Source organism: Silene latifolia, chromosome X (genome assembly GCF_048544455.1).
Source record: "Silene latifolia isolate original U9 population chromosome X, ASM4854445v1, whole genome shotgun sequence".
Taxonomy (NCBI): Eukaryota; Viridiplantae; Streptophyta; class Magnoliopsida; order Caryophyllales; family Caryophyllaceae; genus Silene; species Silene latifolia.
In genome coordinates, this window is record NC_133537.1 from 247183154 (window position 1) to 247197353 (window position 14200).

Here is a 14200-nt window from a genome sequence, read left to right on the forward strand (position 1 = left end):
CTCGCCCTTCCTAATCGGTTTTTACCTTGTTTATCGTAAAGTTTAAGCCTTTATATGTTTCCTCGTGTATGGAATCGATTTTTTTAGTACTTGTGGTTAACTTACATGGTGGCTGTGTCTCACGGCTTGTCTTTCATTTTATATCCGGTTATAAATCTCGAAAATGGAGGGTTGCTTGTTTTCTTGTTGAGCAAGTGTGCATTCTTGCTTGCTGGTTTTCTGGGGTTACATATGCTGAAACTGATGATGTTTATTCAGGTTCTATATATGATCATGCCCGTCCCCAACCCAGAATTTTCTTTCGTCTTAAAATGGAACCAAAATAGAGCCATTAAAGGCAATTTTCAAACCGCGGATATGCTGTTTTGAGCTATGTTTTGGGACGGATTAAATGGTCCCTCGTGTCTGTTTTCTTGCTTTTATCTTCAGGCTAATGTCGTCACCTGTATACTCGATTTTTGCCGCTTGGAAAACCCGGGTTTTGGACTGTTGATACCCTATTTTCGTGCCGTGACCAGCTCGGCTTTGCCCCTGTTTTGGGGACTGTTTTGGTGCAGGAAAAAGGGGGGAGTTGAAGGGCTGTGTGGCTGCAGCTAGGGAGCTGACCGTGGATGGCATGGGCTGGTGGTTGCACGACCATAACCACAGTTGGTAACTCGGTTGTTGGTCACGGTGATTGAGCCGTATGTATACCCTTCTTGCTTTCTTCTTTTCCTTTTTGCCTTAGTGATTTTCTTTGGTGAATACATGTTGGGCTCACCTCCATAAATTCTTTGGACTCACTACCTTTGTATGTTTGGGCTCACCACCATTAAATTGTTGGGCTCACCACAATATAATGGTTGAGCTCGCCTTGTCACATGTATTGGATTTGTATGTATTCCGTAAATTTTTACATGACGTAAATTATTCATTATCGCTTGTTATATTTTATTTAACCGGCATGTTTGATTATGAAATGAAATGTTTATTTATATGTTACAAGTATGAAAAGATTATTAAAAATAATTACTTGTAAGAGTCGTATTCTTGTAGAAATGCCATAATACTATCATATATGCTTGATTTACATTTACGCCCTACTTGTGCTGTTCTGGAAAGTACGAGTTTGGCCTACTTGTGTTGTTCTAGCAAGTACGGTTTTTGGCCACTTGTGCAGTTCTGGCAAGTGAGTCTTATCTTAGTCTGTCCGCCACTTTCGTGCTGTTCTGGCGATTGGGGTACTCGGTCTCCATTGGTAGTCGAGAGTTGGGTGCGTGCTGTGCTGACGCACGTCGAATCGGGATGTACACCCGAGAATTTGCAGATTTAGACTAGGACCGTATCATTACCGTAGTCCTACCCGGGGAAATTATAGTCTAAGAATAGTGAATGTTTGCATTTTGGATGGTTACATTGGTCATATCTCCTTGAATTACGTGCTCATGGTTAAGTGGTCTTCATATTGCTCACTTACATCCCTTCTCTATTATTTAACACTGCTTATACCTTGCTTACTTGCCTATCTCACTCCTTTCTTATTCTTGTATTCTTAAACATGTATGATCATATGTATAGTTGTAATTCATTTATCTGTTTATGAGCTTTGTTATGTTCGTCTTGATGTTTTGTGGCTGGGAGAACCTTGAGTTACTTCCCACTGACTGTGGCTTTCATGTTTACATGAATGACAGGTTGGCGAAGATCTTATATGGGGTTTGACGTATGAGCTAGCGACTACCCCAGACTTTTAGTTTACTTATTTACCGCTTAGACTCACCTTTCTCATTATGTCATTCGAGGGATATATTTTCCCCACTTTTGACCATTTTATTTATATGAACCTTTATTTTTAATTCTGCATTTTCCTTCTGTTGAATGTTAGTGACTCCCGCATGCTAAAATTCTATCTATTAAATACAAGTTTTAAAAACTTCTCATTTTTCGCTTTATCGCAGGGCGTCACAGTTGGTATCAGAGCCTTTGTAGCTCCCCACGCACACACGTGTACCCCAAACTTAAAATTTTGAACTTGACCGTGAAATAATGAATGAGAGATGGGTAGAACTAAGGACCTAAGTTGGTAGTCTTCTTGTGTATGCAATTTGTTAAGTACTAACTTGTTTGATTTTCTTTGGTGCTTTAAGAAGATGGTGCGACCAAACAATGTGGAGAATACTATCTTGCAAGCCCTTACTCAAATTCTTCAAAATCAACAAAATGTCAATGTTCAAGCCAATCCTGCTTCACAAATGGGAGATTGTCAAGGAAGTTTTGCTTGGATTGCAAGTCAACTAGCAAGAAACAAGGCTAGGACCTATGGTGGTGAAGTGAATCCTATTGAGCTTTTCGAGTGATTTCGTGACATGGAGAAGAATTTCTCTCTTTATGATGTCCAAGATCGTGAAAAAGTGAAGCTTGCCTCTCATTTCCTTGTGAAGGAGGCCGATAGGTGGTGGACTATTACCGGACCTTCCGTCACTCAAGATCCCACCTTTGATTGGAACCGTTTCAAGACTCTTGTGGAACTTGTTTCTACCCTAAGGAACTCAGGCAACAAAAATTGAAGGAGTTCATTGAATTCAAGCAAGGAGGCCTATCCGTTCAAGCTTTCACCGACAAGTTCAATGATCTTGCTTACTATGCCCCTAAGTTTGTGAAAGATGAAGATGAACGTGTTTACTTCTACCGAAGCAAGTTGAATCCTAAGTTGGAAAGTATGGTGAGAAGAGACTCCACAACCTTTGTGGCAGTCTATGATGATGCTTTTTGGGCCGAGAATTCCTTGAAGGCTATTGATGATGATGCCAAGTCTCGTTCCCACTCTACTTCTTACCGTCCTAACTTTCATGGCAAGAGACCCTTTGTGCCTTCTCCTTCACTAAACTATGCTAACAAGAGGTTTGTGCCAAGCGTACAAGAACCAAGAGTGCAAGAACCTAGAAGGCAAGAGCCTAGTGGACAAGTTTCCCAATCAAGCAACAACAACCTCAATTTGGAGAAAGCTCGCAAGTGCTTCAATTGTAAGCAAGCCGTTCACCCCGGAGTTGGATGCTACAATCGACCTTTGATTTGCTACATTTGTAAGAAGCCCGGACACCATGCCAATGCTTGTCCCAAGAAGAAGGATGATCCTCCTCCTAAAGCCAAGCCAAGAGAAACCATCTATGTCATGAGCCGTGCCAAAGTCGCCGCTCATCCCGACATCATTACGGGTACGTTCTCAATTTTTGATCAACCATGCCTTATTCTTTTCGATACCGACGCATCTTTATCTTTTATTTCTTCCAAGTTTTTGGAAAATTTCGCTCTTGATCCTATACCTAGTGAGGATACCCCTATATCCTTACCATCCGGAGAAATCATTTCATGCTCCTATTCTTTTCCCGATGTCCCTATCTTAATTTCGGGAATTCTTTTCCCCGCTAACCTACTTCGTTTTCTCCTTGAGGAATTCGATGTGATTTTGGGTATGAATTGGTTGTCCAAGTATGATGCAATATTCGAGTGCAGAGACCAAAAGATTCACCTCAAAAGTCCGCTAGGAACCCGTGTATCCTATAAAAGAGTCCGTTCTCAAGAAGGTGTGAAGTTGATTTCCGCTTTGAAGTTAATGAGTATGGTGAGGAAAGGTCACCAAGTCTTTTTGTGTGTGGTGACTTCTACTTCTTCTTCTTTGCCGAAGCTTGAAGAAGTGCCCGTGGTTTGTGAATTCACCGATGTTTTATCCCGAGGAGTTGCCCGGGATACCTCCCAAGCGTGATGTAGAATTTTCTATCGACCTTGTACCCGGAACCGGACCGATTGCTAAAGCTCCCTACCGTACGGCTCCAACCAAACTTAAAGAGTTAAGGAAGCAACTTGATGAGATGATTGAGAAAAGATTTATTCGACCTAGTGCCTCACCTTGGGGTGCTCCCGTTCTCTTTGTGAAGAAGAAAGATGGATCCATGAGACTTTGTATCGATTATCGTGAGCTCAACCGTGTTACTATCAAGAACAAGTACCCTCTACCGACAATTGAAGACTTGTTTGATCAACTTAAAGGTGCCTTTACTTTTTCCAAGATTGATTTAAGATCCGATTATCAACAAATTACCGTTCGTGATTCCGATATTCCAAAAACCGCCTTTAGCACGAGATATGGGCATTTCGAGTTTAAGGTGATGCCCTTTGGTTTAACCAATGCTCCCGCTATCTTCATCGACCAAATAAATCGGACTTTTAGTGAGTTGTTGGACAAGTGTGTTGTGGTCTTCATCAACGATATTCTCATCTTTTATGAATCTGTGGAAGAGCATGCCGATCATCTTCGTACTATCTTAGAGATTCTTCGTCGTCAAAAGTGGTTTGCCAAATTTTCCAAGTGTGAATTTTGGTTGTCTAAGGTGTCATTTCTTGGTCATGTGATATCTAAAGAGGGTGTTATGGTGGACCCTTTGAAGATTAAAGCCGTGATGGAATGGAAGAGCCCGACCAATGTTGGTGAGATCCGTAGTTTCTTGGGTTTGGTGGGTTATTACCGTCGCTTTGTAAAGGATTTTTCTAAGCTTGCTAGACCGATGGCTCAACTTTTGACGAAGGAGACCAAGTTCTTGTGGACCGAAGCTTGTGAAGAAGCTTTCCAAGATTTGAAGAGAAGGTTGACTACCGCTCCCGTGTTGACCTTACCTGAGGATAGAGTAGAGTTTGATGTGTTTTGTGATGCTTCTAAGATGGGTTTAGGTTGTGTTCTTATGCAAAATAGGAGAGTTGTTGCTATGCTTCGCGACAATTGAGAGTTCATGAAGTGAACTACCCTACTCATGATCTTGAGTTAGCCGCCGTTGTTCATGCCTTAAAGATGTGGAGACATTACCTTATTGGAGTTCATTGCCATATTGTATATACCTCATTTCTGCACCTCCCGCAAACCACCCGGTGATGATTGGGCCGCATGTTTGGTATACGGAACGATTTGTGACAGTTCGTAAGCTTATCGTCAAGTGGTCGCTCAAACACTTGTGTCTACCTCTTAATTGTCATCTACGTGCCGATACGGTCGTTTTGGCAGTAATTAGAGTACATTTGGAGTCCGAGTCAGAAAACCGTCTTCATTTTCTAAAACCGAGTCAGAATGTTCTGGAATGTTCCGGATATTTCTATTCCATATTTTCCAATCTTTTGATCTTTGGTAAATATCTCCCGTAATATTCACACAAAATATTAAGGAAACGAGATTAATCCGCTATTCCATAATAGAAACGCGGAAATCTTTCTTTTGCAGGAGGAAACCACTGAGGAAAGGATGCAGCAGGTGCTGCACCTCTTCCAAGGGACGCAGTGCTTGCTGCGCCTCTTCCTCAGTCCTTTTCTGCGTATTTTCCGTATCTTTTCGAGATTCACTTCCAAAGTTTCTCCAAAAACCCTACTTCCTCCGTGTGATTAGTATAAATAGAGACCTTCAGTGTCACATATTTCTCACGCGAGTGTCCGCCCTTCTCTTCTCCCTTTGCATTCTAAGACCACGCTCTTGCTTTTTGGCGTCTACGTGCTTGAACTTTCGACCACGTAAGCTCGGATCCTTCTGAGTACCAGCCTAGTTTTGCATGACCGACCAATTTGACCAACTCCACATCAATCAACTTAATCAATCTGTTTAATTCCTCCTAGAGGGCACTTTCGTCGTACATTCGAGTCGAGCATCACTAAACGTTAACTTAGTTCATCTCGTTTCGTCAAACATGTAAGTCTGAGGGTGTAAATCCTTCTTTTGTTTATTGTTCTTTATTATCGTAATTAATATTGTAAGATTTATGTCGAAAATATGCTTAAAACCGATTTGTAAAAACCTTGTTTAAAAACCCTTTTTACGGGTTATCAGAGGACAACCGTCGAGAAAGGACGCAACAACTGCTGCGCCTCTTCGAAGGGACGCAGTGCCTGCTGCGCCTCTTCGTGAGGCTGCCGCAGTTCCTGCTTCCTTTCTTCTTCCTTCGTCTTTTGTTAATCCGTTTGTTTTGCCTTTGTTTTCAATTGTTCATTGTTTCATTAATACGACAATTTAAGCATGATAATTTTAACCTGTAATTTATTCATAATTCTTCATAATTAATACATCTTTTAAATCCCGACTTAAATCCCTTATAATTCATATTTGCGGGTTTTCATCATTAAAATCAATTTCGGTTTTTAGAGGTTCGATTTACCCATATTGAATCTCTAGAATTCATCTTTGATATATTTATATCTATTATTTACCGTCACCATCATTGACTCATCATTAATAACTTGTTTAGTTTGTTAATTTGTAGTTAATAACCTCATTAATCTTGTAATAATTCATTCTAATTAGTTTCATTCGTGCTTTATCATTTTTATGACCAATTCACATGTAAATAATATGTTAATCACTTTCATCCGAGTCAATTATTCATAATCAACCATTAAATTCACCAACGAACATCAACGAGTTGCGGTTCCGGCTTCACAGCCAGAACTCAACCCAGAAACAGACGCAGCGACTGCTGCGCCTCTTCCAAGGGACGCAGCTCTGCTACGCCTGTTCCCGGTTGATTTCTGTCTCTGAACTCTCGTTTTTGCCTTGATCCTAGTTTAGCTTACGTATTTAATTACTATTAATCGTATTATCGCCTAATTTCTATTCGTTTATTTATTTATTCTTTCTTTTTCTAAAATTATCCGTTTTAGATGTATTCTCGACATAAATCAATTAAATCCGATGTAATTCTTGTAATTTTCTTTATTGTATTTTATTGTATTGCTTGTATTCTCTCACATGTAATCAACATTAAATTTACTTTGACATTTATTGCATGTTAAATTACGTGTTAACCGATTTAGTTAATTCTCACATGCTAGGATTAATCTAATGGATGTTGCATTGCATGCATATAAACCGTCAATATATCGAGTATGAATAACTTCCCTAATCATTAGTAAAGGCCGCTATCGAGGCGGGCGGGATTAGGTGTTCGATCAAAAGAGCTTCCTAATACGTACCCTCACCCCTTACTCCAGATCTCTGTGAACATCCGTGTTCATTGGCATCCACGAGAGTCATTCTAGATATAGAATGCTAAGGGTAACGAGTTCTTGGTGTTCATGTCACTACTTTGTGTCTTGACATGATACGAGGTATTCGAACGGTTTCCAATTTTCCACAGTAAATTGGTGGCGACTCCACAAATGCAAACGCTTGTTCCCAACCGCCCCCGTGGCCATGTCCACAGTTTGGCGACTCCGCTGGGGATAATACACTTACGTGTAGCCAAAAGGGTGAAACCTGAACAAGGTTAGGGAATAGTTCGTACAAGACAATTGTCGGTTTCATAACTCGGTCTTCCTAGATCGTTTCATTCGGCCTTCCTAGGCCCAACCCAACCCAACCCATTCGACCAATCGTCCCGTCTAAACGGTCCTAATTCTTACTTGGGCCTAAGGATGGATAGCGATTGACGTCATCCATACCATAGTACTTACTCTTGTTTGTATCAAGGACTTTCACTACTTGAGGAAATGGACTAGGAATCGGCCTTACTCTTGTTTGGTATGAGCCTCTCCACAGACCTTCGGTTTGATTGTTCGGTATGGTGATGCGATCCCGCTAAGTGTTCACAAATTAAGATGTGGTCGTTGGTCACGGTCGAATCAAAACACAATTTATAGCTCCACAAACAACTCTACAATTAGTAAAGAGGTAAGTAAAGGTCGGATCCCAAGGGACGGGAGTTGAAATGAGATTTCTATTGTAACTAGTGGTGTCTAAGGGGTGTCACAAATTGGGTTGATGTAGAAGGTTACTAAACTAAAATAACAATGAAAATAAACAAGCAAGATGAATTAAAGGGGTGTAAACAATTGATTAAAGGCACTAGGGTGTCATGGGATCATAGGGGAATCATGGGATATGATCATACAAACATGTTCTCAAATTATAAGCAAGCAATTATTGTTGTGATGGATTGAGTTGGGTTATATCTTACAATCCTAGGAAAGTTTGGGTCCCGGAGCCGAATCGATTAGATTGTACAACACCTACAAGTCGACTTAATCTTCCCTACTCAACAACATGCATGGTCTAATGAGACTCGAGTTGGGTTATGTCTTACAAGTCTCATTGAAAAGATAGGAGATGATAGTAAATGCAAGGATTCATAGGCTTAGCATTTCATCAAATATAACATGTGCATGAGTTGAGATCAAAACAAGCAAGCAAATAAAACATAAAAGCATATTAATTTAAGCATGAATCATTCCCCATGTTGGTTTCCCCAAATCACCCATTAACCCTAGCTAAGAGACTACTCACTCATTATCATGTTGATCATGCTAGCAAGGTTGTCAATCATACCAACAATATGAAACATGATGAATAAATGAAAGTAATTGACAATAATTAAAAAGGGATTAAGAGATTATACCTACTAATGATTCCAATAATAAAGAAAAGATAAAAGAAGTACTTGAATGCTTGATTGAGAGGTTGTCAATCTCCCAACAATAACCCAAAATAATCTTCAATTACCCAAAATAAAGGATGAACAAAAGAGAGATTGAAGAACTAAAACTTGGATTAAAACTTGATTAATACTTGATTACAATATTAAAGAGAGATTTGATTGATATTAACTACACTAATTATTGATAAGAAGAACATGCTCCTCTAATTAGACTAATGGGGTATTTATAGTGGAAATTAGGGAGGATGCATTAGGGTTAACTAAGGGCTAAACTAGTAATTACACTTTTTAAGTTGAGCAAGGAGGAGCCGGTATTTTCTGAGAGAAGGGCTTCTTTCTTCGTAGCTTGGAGAAGACAATCCGTGCTGTGCTAGAATCCGGGCGGAATAGGGTCGGGACGGGCGGATTCTGGCTTTGGAATCCGAGCGGATTCAGGGGAATCCGGGTGGATTGTGGAGGTGGAATCCGGGCGGATTGTGGCAAAGCCGCTCGGATTGTGCTGCTGCGGGACGGACGGATTGGTGACAATCCGCTCGGATTGTCAGTCAGCAACAAATCTTCTTCTTTTCTTCCCTTTTCTTCATAAATTCCTTGGGGATTTCCTTGGGGACTCAAGGATCCTTTCTCAACATTGCTCTTCTACTATGATATGTACAAAGGCCTTCTAATCTTGTCTCTCTTTGATGCTTGGTCATTGAATTCGATCAATTTAGTCTCGTTTTGCCATGAAAATGCAAGATTCTTACTCCTTTCCTACCAAGGGATCAAAATCTCAAAGAATATGCAAAACAAAGAACTAAAGATAAGAAATGACCCAAATAGGCACTAAAAAGCATGCGAACAAGGCTAATTCGGGGGCTAAATATGCGCCAATTATGGTCACATCAAATATCCCCAAACCGAACCTTTGCTCGTCCCGAGTAAAGAGGTGCCAAAGACTAGGACCAAAACTAACCTATCCTAATAATATAGCCGATATGAGACAATTAGCGGGTCTCACTCCGCCCCTTCAACTCACAACAAGACAACCATGAGGTAGGATGCCTTCTTGCAAGGCAAGGTGTGTCTTGCCAAAATGGCGACACATCCAAACATTAAGCACATAAAAACACATAATGGATGCATCTACAAAAAGAATAGCCACTCCCTTATCAAGTGGCGGAGGCACTAAAGAGGAACAAATTTAAGAGCATGTAATCCTTCACAAATACTAGTTCAACAAATTACTAATTCTAAGAGGATGGCACTAAATCACCTCCAAATGGTGTTAAACTAGACTACTTTCGTCCTCAATTTCCAAATGCTTTCGTCAAGAGCGATCGGATGGTGGTGGAATGATGATCCCTATGATGCTAGTAGCATATGACATGACAAGTCTCGAATTCTCTACAAAAGTAAAGGTCATGGATCGTCCCAAGCTCGACCAAGTGGCTTGACAAAAGGCTTTTTGGGAATGAAATGCTCAAATCTTTATTCACAACGGGTGGATATGACTAGTATTCAAAATTGTCCTCATTTCACTTTCACATTTCAAAAATTTAAGATGGGGTTTGTCCTTAGGGCTAGTGTCCTTTGCTTTCGCCAATCACTTATTAGGCAACCGGTTAACCTCTAGACAATAGCTTTTCGGGGTGATAGTCACTCTGTCTCTGGGCGGCCGAATTCACAACCGTATGGGGGCCCAATTCAATGGATCCCACACCAAAGCACATCGAAGTGGTACGCCTCCATCAAAACAACTTAACTTTCAACTTTCAACAATTCATAACATTTGAGGTTTCCTTGGCATTACATTACTTCCACATGACAAAATTTCTTTGAAATGAGCACTTCAAGCTTATTGATAGAAAATATTTTTGGGTTGCCTTACCACAAGGTCAAACAAGGTCACCTATACAAGTTAACCAAGTCCACATCGCATCACGGGTTTGGATAGGTGACTCACATGCAAACCCTTGACTAGGCCTTGGGTCATGGGTCAAAAGACACTAGTATGACACTATCTAGGGTGTTTTACAACCATTCTAGTAGGCAAAGTCTTAAGTTGAACAAGTATTTATAATGGCTTAGTTGCTCTTGTCAAAGTTCCTAAATAGGCATTTTTCAAAACATTTCTAACATGCAACTACATGCCATGATGCAACTAATATAAACATCCTAATGCAAGTGAATCTATCAACTAACATGACATATAAACTAAATGCAAGTCCTAAATTCACATTGTTATACCGCATCAATCAAAATAAAGCCACATAGTCATTAACATAAAGAGGAAAAAGGAGATTGGAAAGATCATACCATGCGGTCTTCAATATCCTCATGTCTCGGATGTGGCGTAGTCAATCAATGTGAACAAGGATAGAACAAACACAATATATACAAGACAATATATACAAGACTACAAAAGGAAATAAACATGTTTTTGAGTTTTCAATTTTCAAATTTTTATGATTTTTGAAATTTTTCAATTTTTTTTTTGGATTTTTGAATAAGAGCTAAATGTTAGAATTCCCATCCCCACACTAATATGGGCATTGTCCTCAATGGCCAAAATGATGGAAATTATGCAAAGATGATGCATGATTTCTATACTAAATGCAATCTACACTAAGCTATGCTACATGATGCATGGTTTTTGTTATGACGGAGAGGATAATTTAGATTACCTCCCGTTGTGTATGCATTAACTTCCCCAAACCGAGTGAGACACTATTGCTAATGTCCAAGGATGGGTGTAGTTCATGCACACACTATGCTTGCATGAAACTAATTTGTCATTTTGGATTTTGAAAATGGGAACAATAGAATGAGAACACCTCAAAGGTACCGAGGTGTGAGTCCTCTAATGGGGCTAGGACTACTCCAACAATGATCAAAATTATATAAAATACAAAGGTACAAGACACAAACTTCTTTTCATGAAAAATAAAGATAAAGAGGAGAGATGAGAAAACTTCACTTGAACTTAGGTGGGTGCTCTTGCTTGCTCCACCTAGTGATGAAGTGGTCTCCTAGACATCGGCATCATCTCCCTCTATATCGCTATCCCAAATATCCTTTGAAGCATCACTTAAACTTGGATCCATGAATTCGTCTTCCTCACTCTCAAGCTTCACCGTGTCACCTCCACAAGAATTGCCACTCTCCTCCCTTTGTCTACCGTTTGCCCCTTCATTAGCCTTCTCCGAGTTAAGAAAGAGCAAATCCATTTGAGCCCATGAGGGGAAAGCTCCTTCCTCACTAATCCGTCCTTTTTGAGCCATCTCATGGTATTGGGGGTAAAGAGCATAGTAAGTGTCCACGGAGGTCTCATATTGACGGTAGTGTAAATCTTGCAAAATTCCCGTGACAAAGTCGTCACGGGGGAGGATGAAGGGATTTGGATGGTTATATGGTTGGTAGGGAAAGGGGTAGGGAGGCACTTTTATCTTCTCATTTTGGGTTTGTTGTTCTTGTTGTTGTGGTGGTGGATTTTGTGGTGGTGGAGCTCGCCTTGTTTGACTTGGGATGAGGTAGGAGGGCATTGGGGACAAGTTTCCTCTTCTTGGGGAGATCCGTGGTAGATCGGTTATTGGGAGATAGATCGGATCGCTCCCTTTTGTCAACCACTTTATCCGCTTATCGACCCCCTCAAGGGTTATCCAATGGTGTTGGACGACAAGGAGATCTTCATTAATTCTCGTGCTCCCCGTAAGTGGAGTGTACTCATTGTTCTCATTGAACCTTGGGTTGAAGTGCTTTGCAAGTCGAGTTATGAGTCCTCCATTTACTATGTGCTTCATTCCATCATAATCCCCATTTCTAAACCTTGCCCATTTCTCTAGCAAAACTAGAGGTGCATTGAAGTGATACCCATCTCTCCCTTGAATGTTGAGGTATGATTCCATAAACACAAGGTCCAATTGGTTGACGATGGCCGGATCTCGGCGGGCGAAGAGAGTACCCGAAAGAAATCGATATGTAAGCCTCAAGATCGGGTTTTGGATGTGAAAAGCAAGACATTCCTTGGTAAGAATGAAATCCCGGCCCGTCATGGCCCTCCACAATGGTGCAACATTATACTTTTTGGGCTTTGATGTTTGGGTAGGCGAAACATCAAGTCCGAACACATTGGCGAACTCTACAAGGGTCATCATCCTAGAAACATTCTCCAACCTAAACTCTATGCATATCACTTTGTTCACGGTTGTAATCTTCAAAAAGCTTAAGAATTCTAGCACAAGGGACCGATAGGTTGGTTCATGCATGCGAAAAAGGGTTGAAAGACCAAAAACCTCAAAGAGAGCTTCTACTTGGTGAAAAATCCCAAGCTTTCTCAAGGTAGCATGACAAAGAAATTTAGTGGGAAGAATATTCTTACTTAGGAGCCGGTGGAAGACTAATCTCTGCACATCATCGAGGAATTCCACATTTGAGAAATCATCGAGCCTTGTGAGGTCTACAATCTCTACATGTTCCCTTCTAATGGTGTTGATATGGGAGGTAGAAGAACTTCCCACCATCCTTGGTCTTCTTGCACTCCTAAAAGAGGATCTCCTTGGTGCCATTCTTGCTTCTTTTGTTGGGTTGTTTTGATTTGTGAAAGAGTAAGGATGTTCCTTGTTGATTGAGTGTTGGAAACCCTAGAAAATTGGGGATTTTTGATTTTGTGGGTAAAGAGAGTGATTTGGATATGTATGGGAGTCATAAGGAGGTGGGTTTTATAGGGTGAGTGGAAGGAATAGTGATGTGTCATTGTATGTGTGGTGGGGGTATTTTAATTAGGAAAAAGTCGGGTTAAGACACCGTGAGAAGACGAGCGGATTCGAGGTGAAGACGCTCGGATTCTTGCTCCACGGGACGGGCGGATTCTTGACAATCCGCTCGGATTCTGCCACAGAGAAAATTCCCAAAATTTTGACGCCTCAAGACGGGCGTCCCGAGCATAAGACGCTCGGATTCTTTTAAGATGGGACGGGCGTCTTCTTGAGAAGACGGGCGGATTCCAGTACAGAGATTTTCTTTGAAATGCACAGGCAGAAAGACGGGCGCCTTTCTTCAAATCCGGCCGGATTCCACAAGACGGGCGGATTCTTCACAGGACGCTCGGATTCGACCTCAGTCCAGAAATCTTCAATTTCTCAGCGTAGCTGGACGGACGGTTTTTCCACTAAGCGCCCGGATTCCTCCAAGACGGCCGGATTACAGGGAATCCGCACGGATTCAGGCTGCGAGTTTTGACTTCTTCTCCTTTCTTAGATGCGTCCCCACACTTGAGCATTTGTTCCTTCCTTCATTCAAAAATCATTAGTAACCCTCCCTTACTTACGCTCATGAAAAGAGTTCATGCTATTATTAAAACAAATGCAATAAATACAAGTTAGAGGGTTAGTATATTTACAAGTGGTGGTTTAGGGAGGACTCCACCAAACTCTCCCTTAGATGGTCCTTTCAAGGGGGAGGAGGCCTGAGGTAGGTAGCCTCGACCTCTCCAACAAACGCTCCTTCATAGTAGGGCTTCAACCTTTGACCATTTACCTTGAACTTGCTTCCATCTTCCGCCTTGAGTTCGAAATCTCCATATTTTCCAACTTCGGTTATCACATAGGGACCCATCCATCTAGAGTTCAATTTTCCCGGAAAGAGTCGGTAGCGGGAATTGAATAGAAGGACTTTGTCTCCCTTGTGCAAGGCCTTTTGTCTAATTCTTTTGTCATGAAGCAATTTTGTTCTTTCTTCTTAAATCTTTGCATTCTCATAGGATTGTAGTCGGAACTCCT

The 14200-nt window shown here is 41.0% G+C and overlaps 1 protein-coding gene across 1 annotated transcript in view; it reads left to right on the forward strand.

The window, feature by feature from the left end:
- Positions 1–2345: 2345 nt before the first annotated feature.
- The window catches only part of LOC141619892 (uncharacterized), a 39937-nt gene continuing 28082 nt past the window's right edge, over positions 2346–14200 (forward strand). The window contains exons 1-2 of the mRNA XM_074436907.1: positions 2346–2431; positions 2533–3194. Coding sequence (XP_074293008.1) covers positions 2346–2431; positions 2533–3194 — 748 coding nt within the window. The remainder of the gene's footprint in view (positions 2432–2532; positions 3195–14200) is intronic.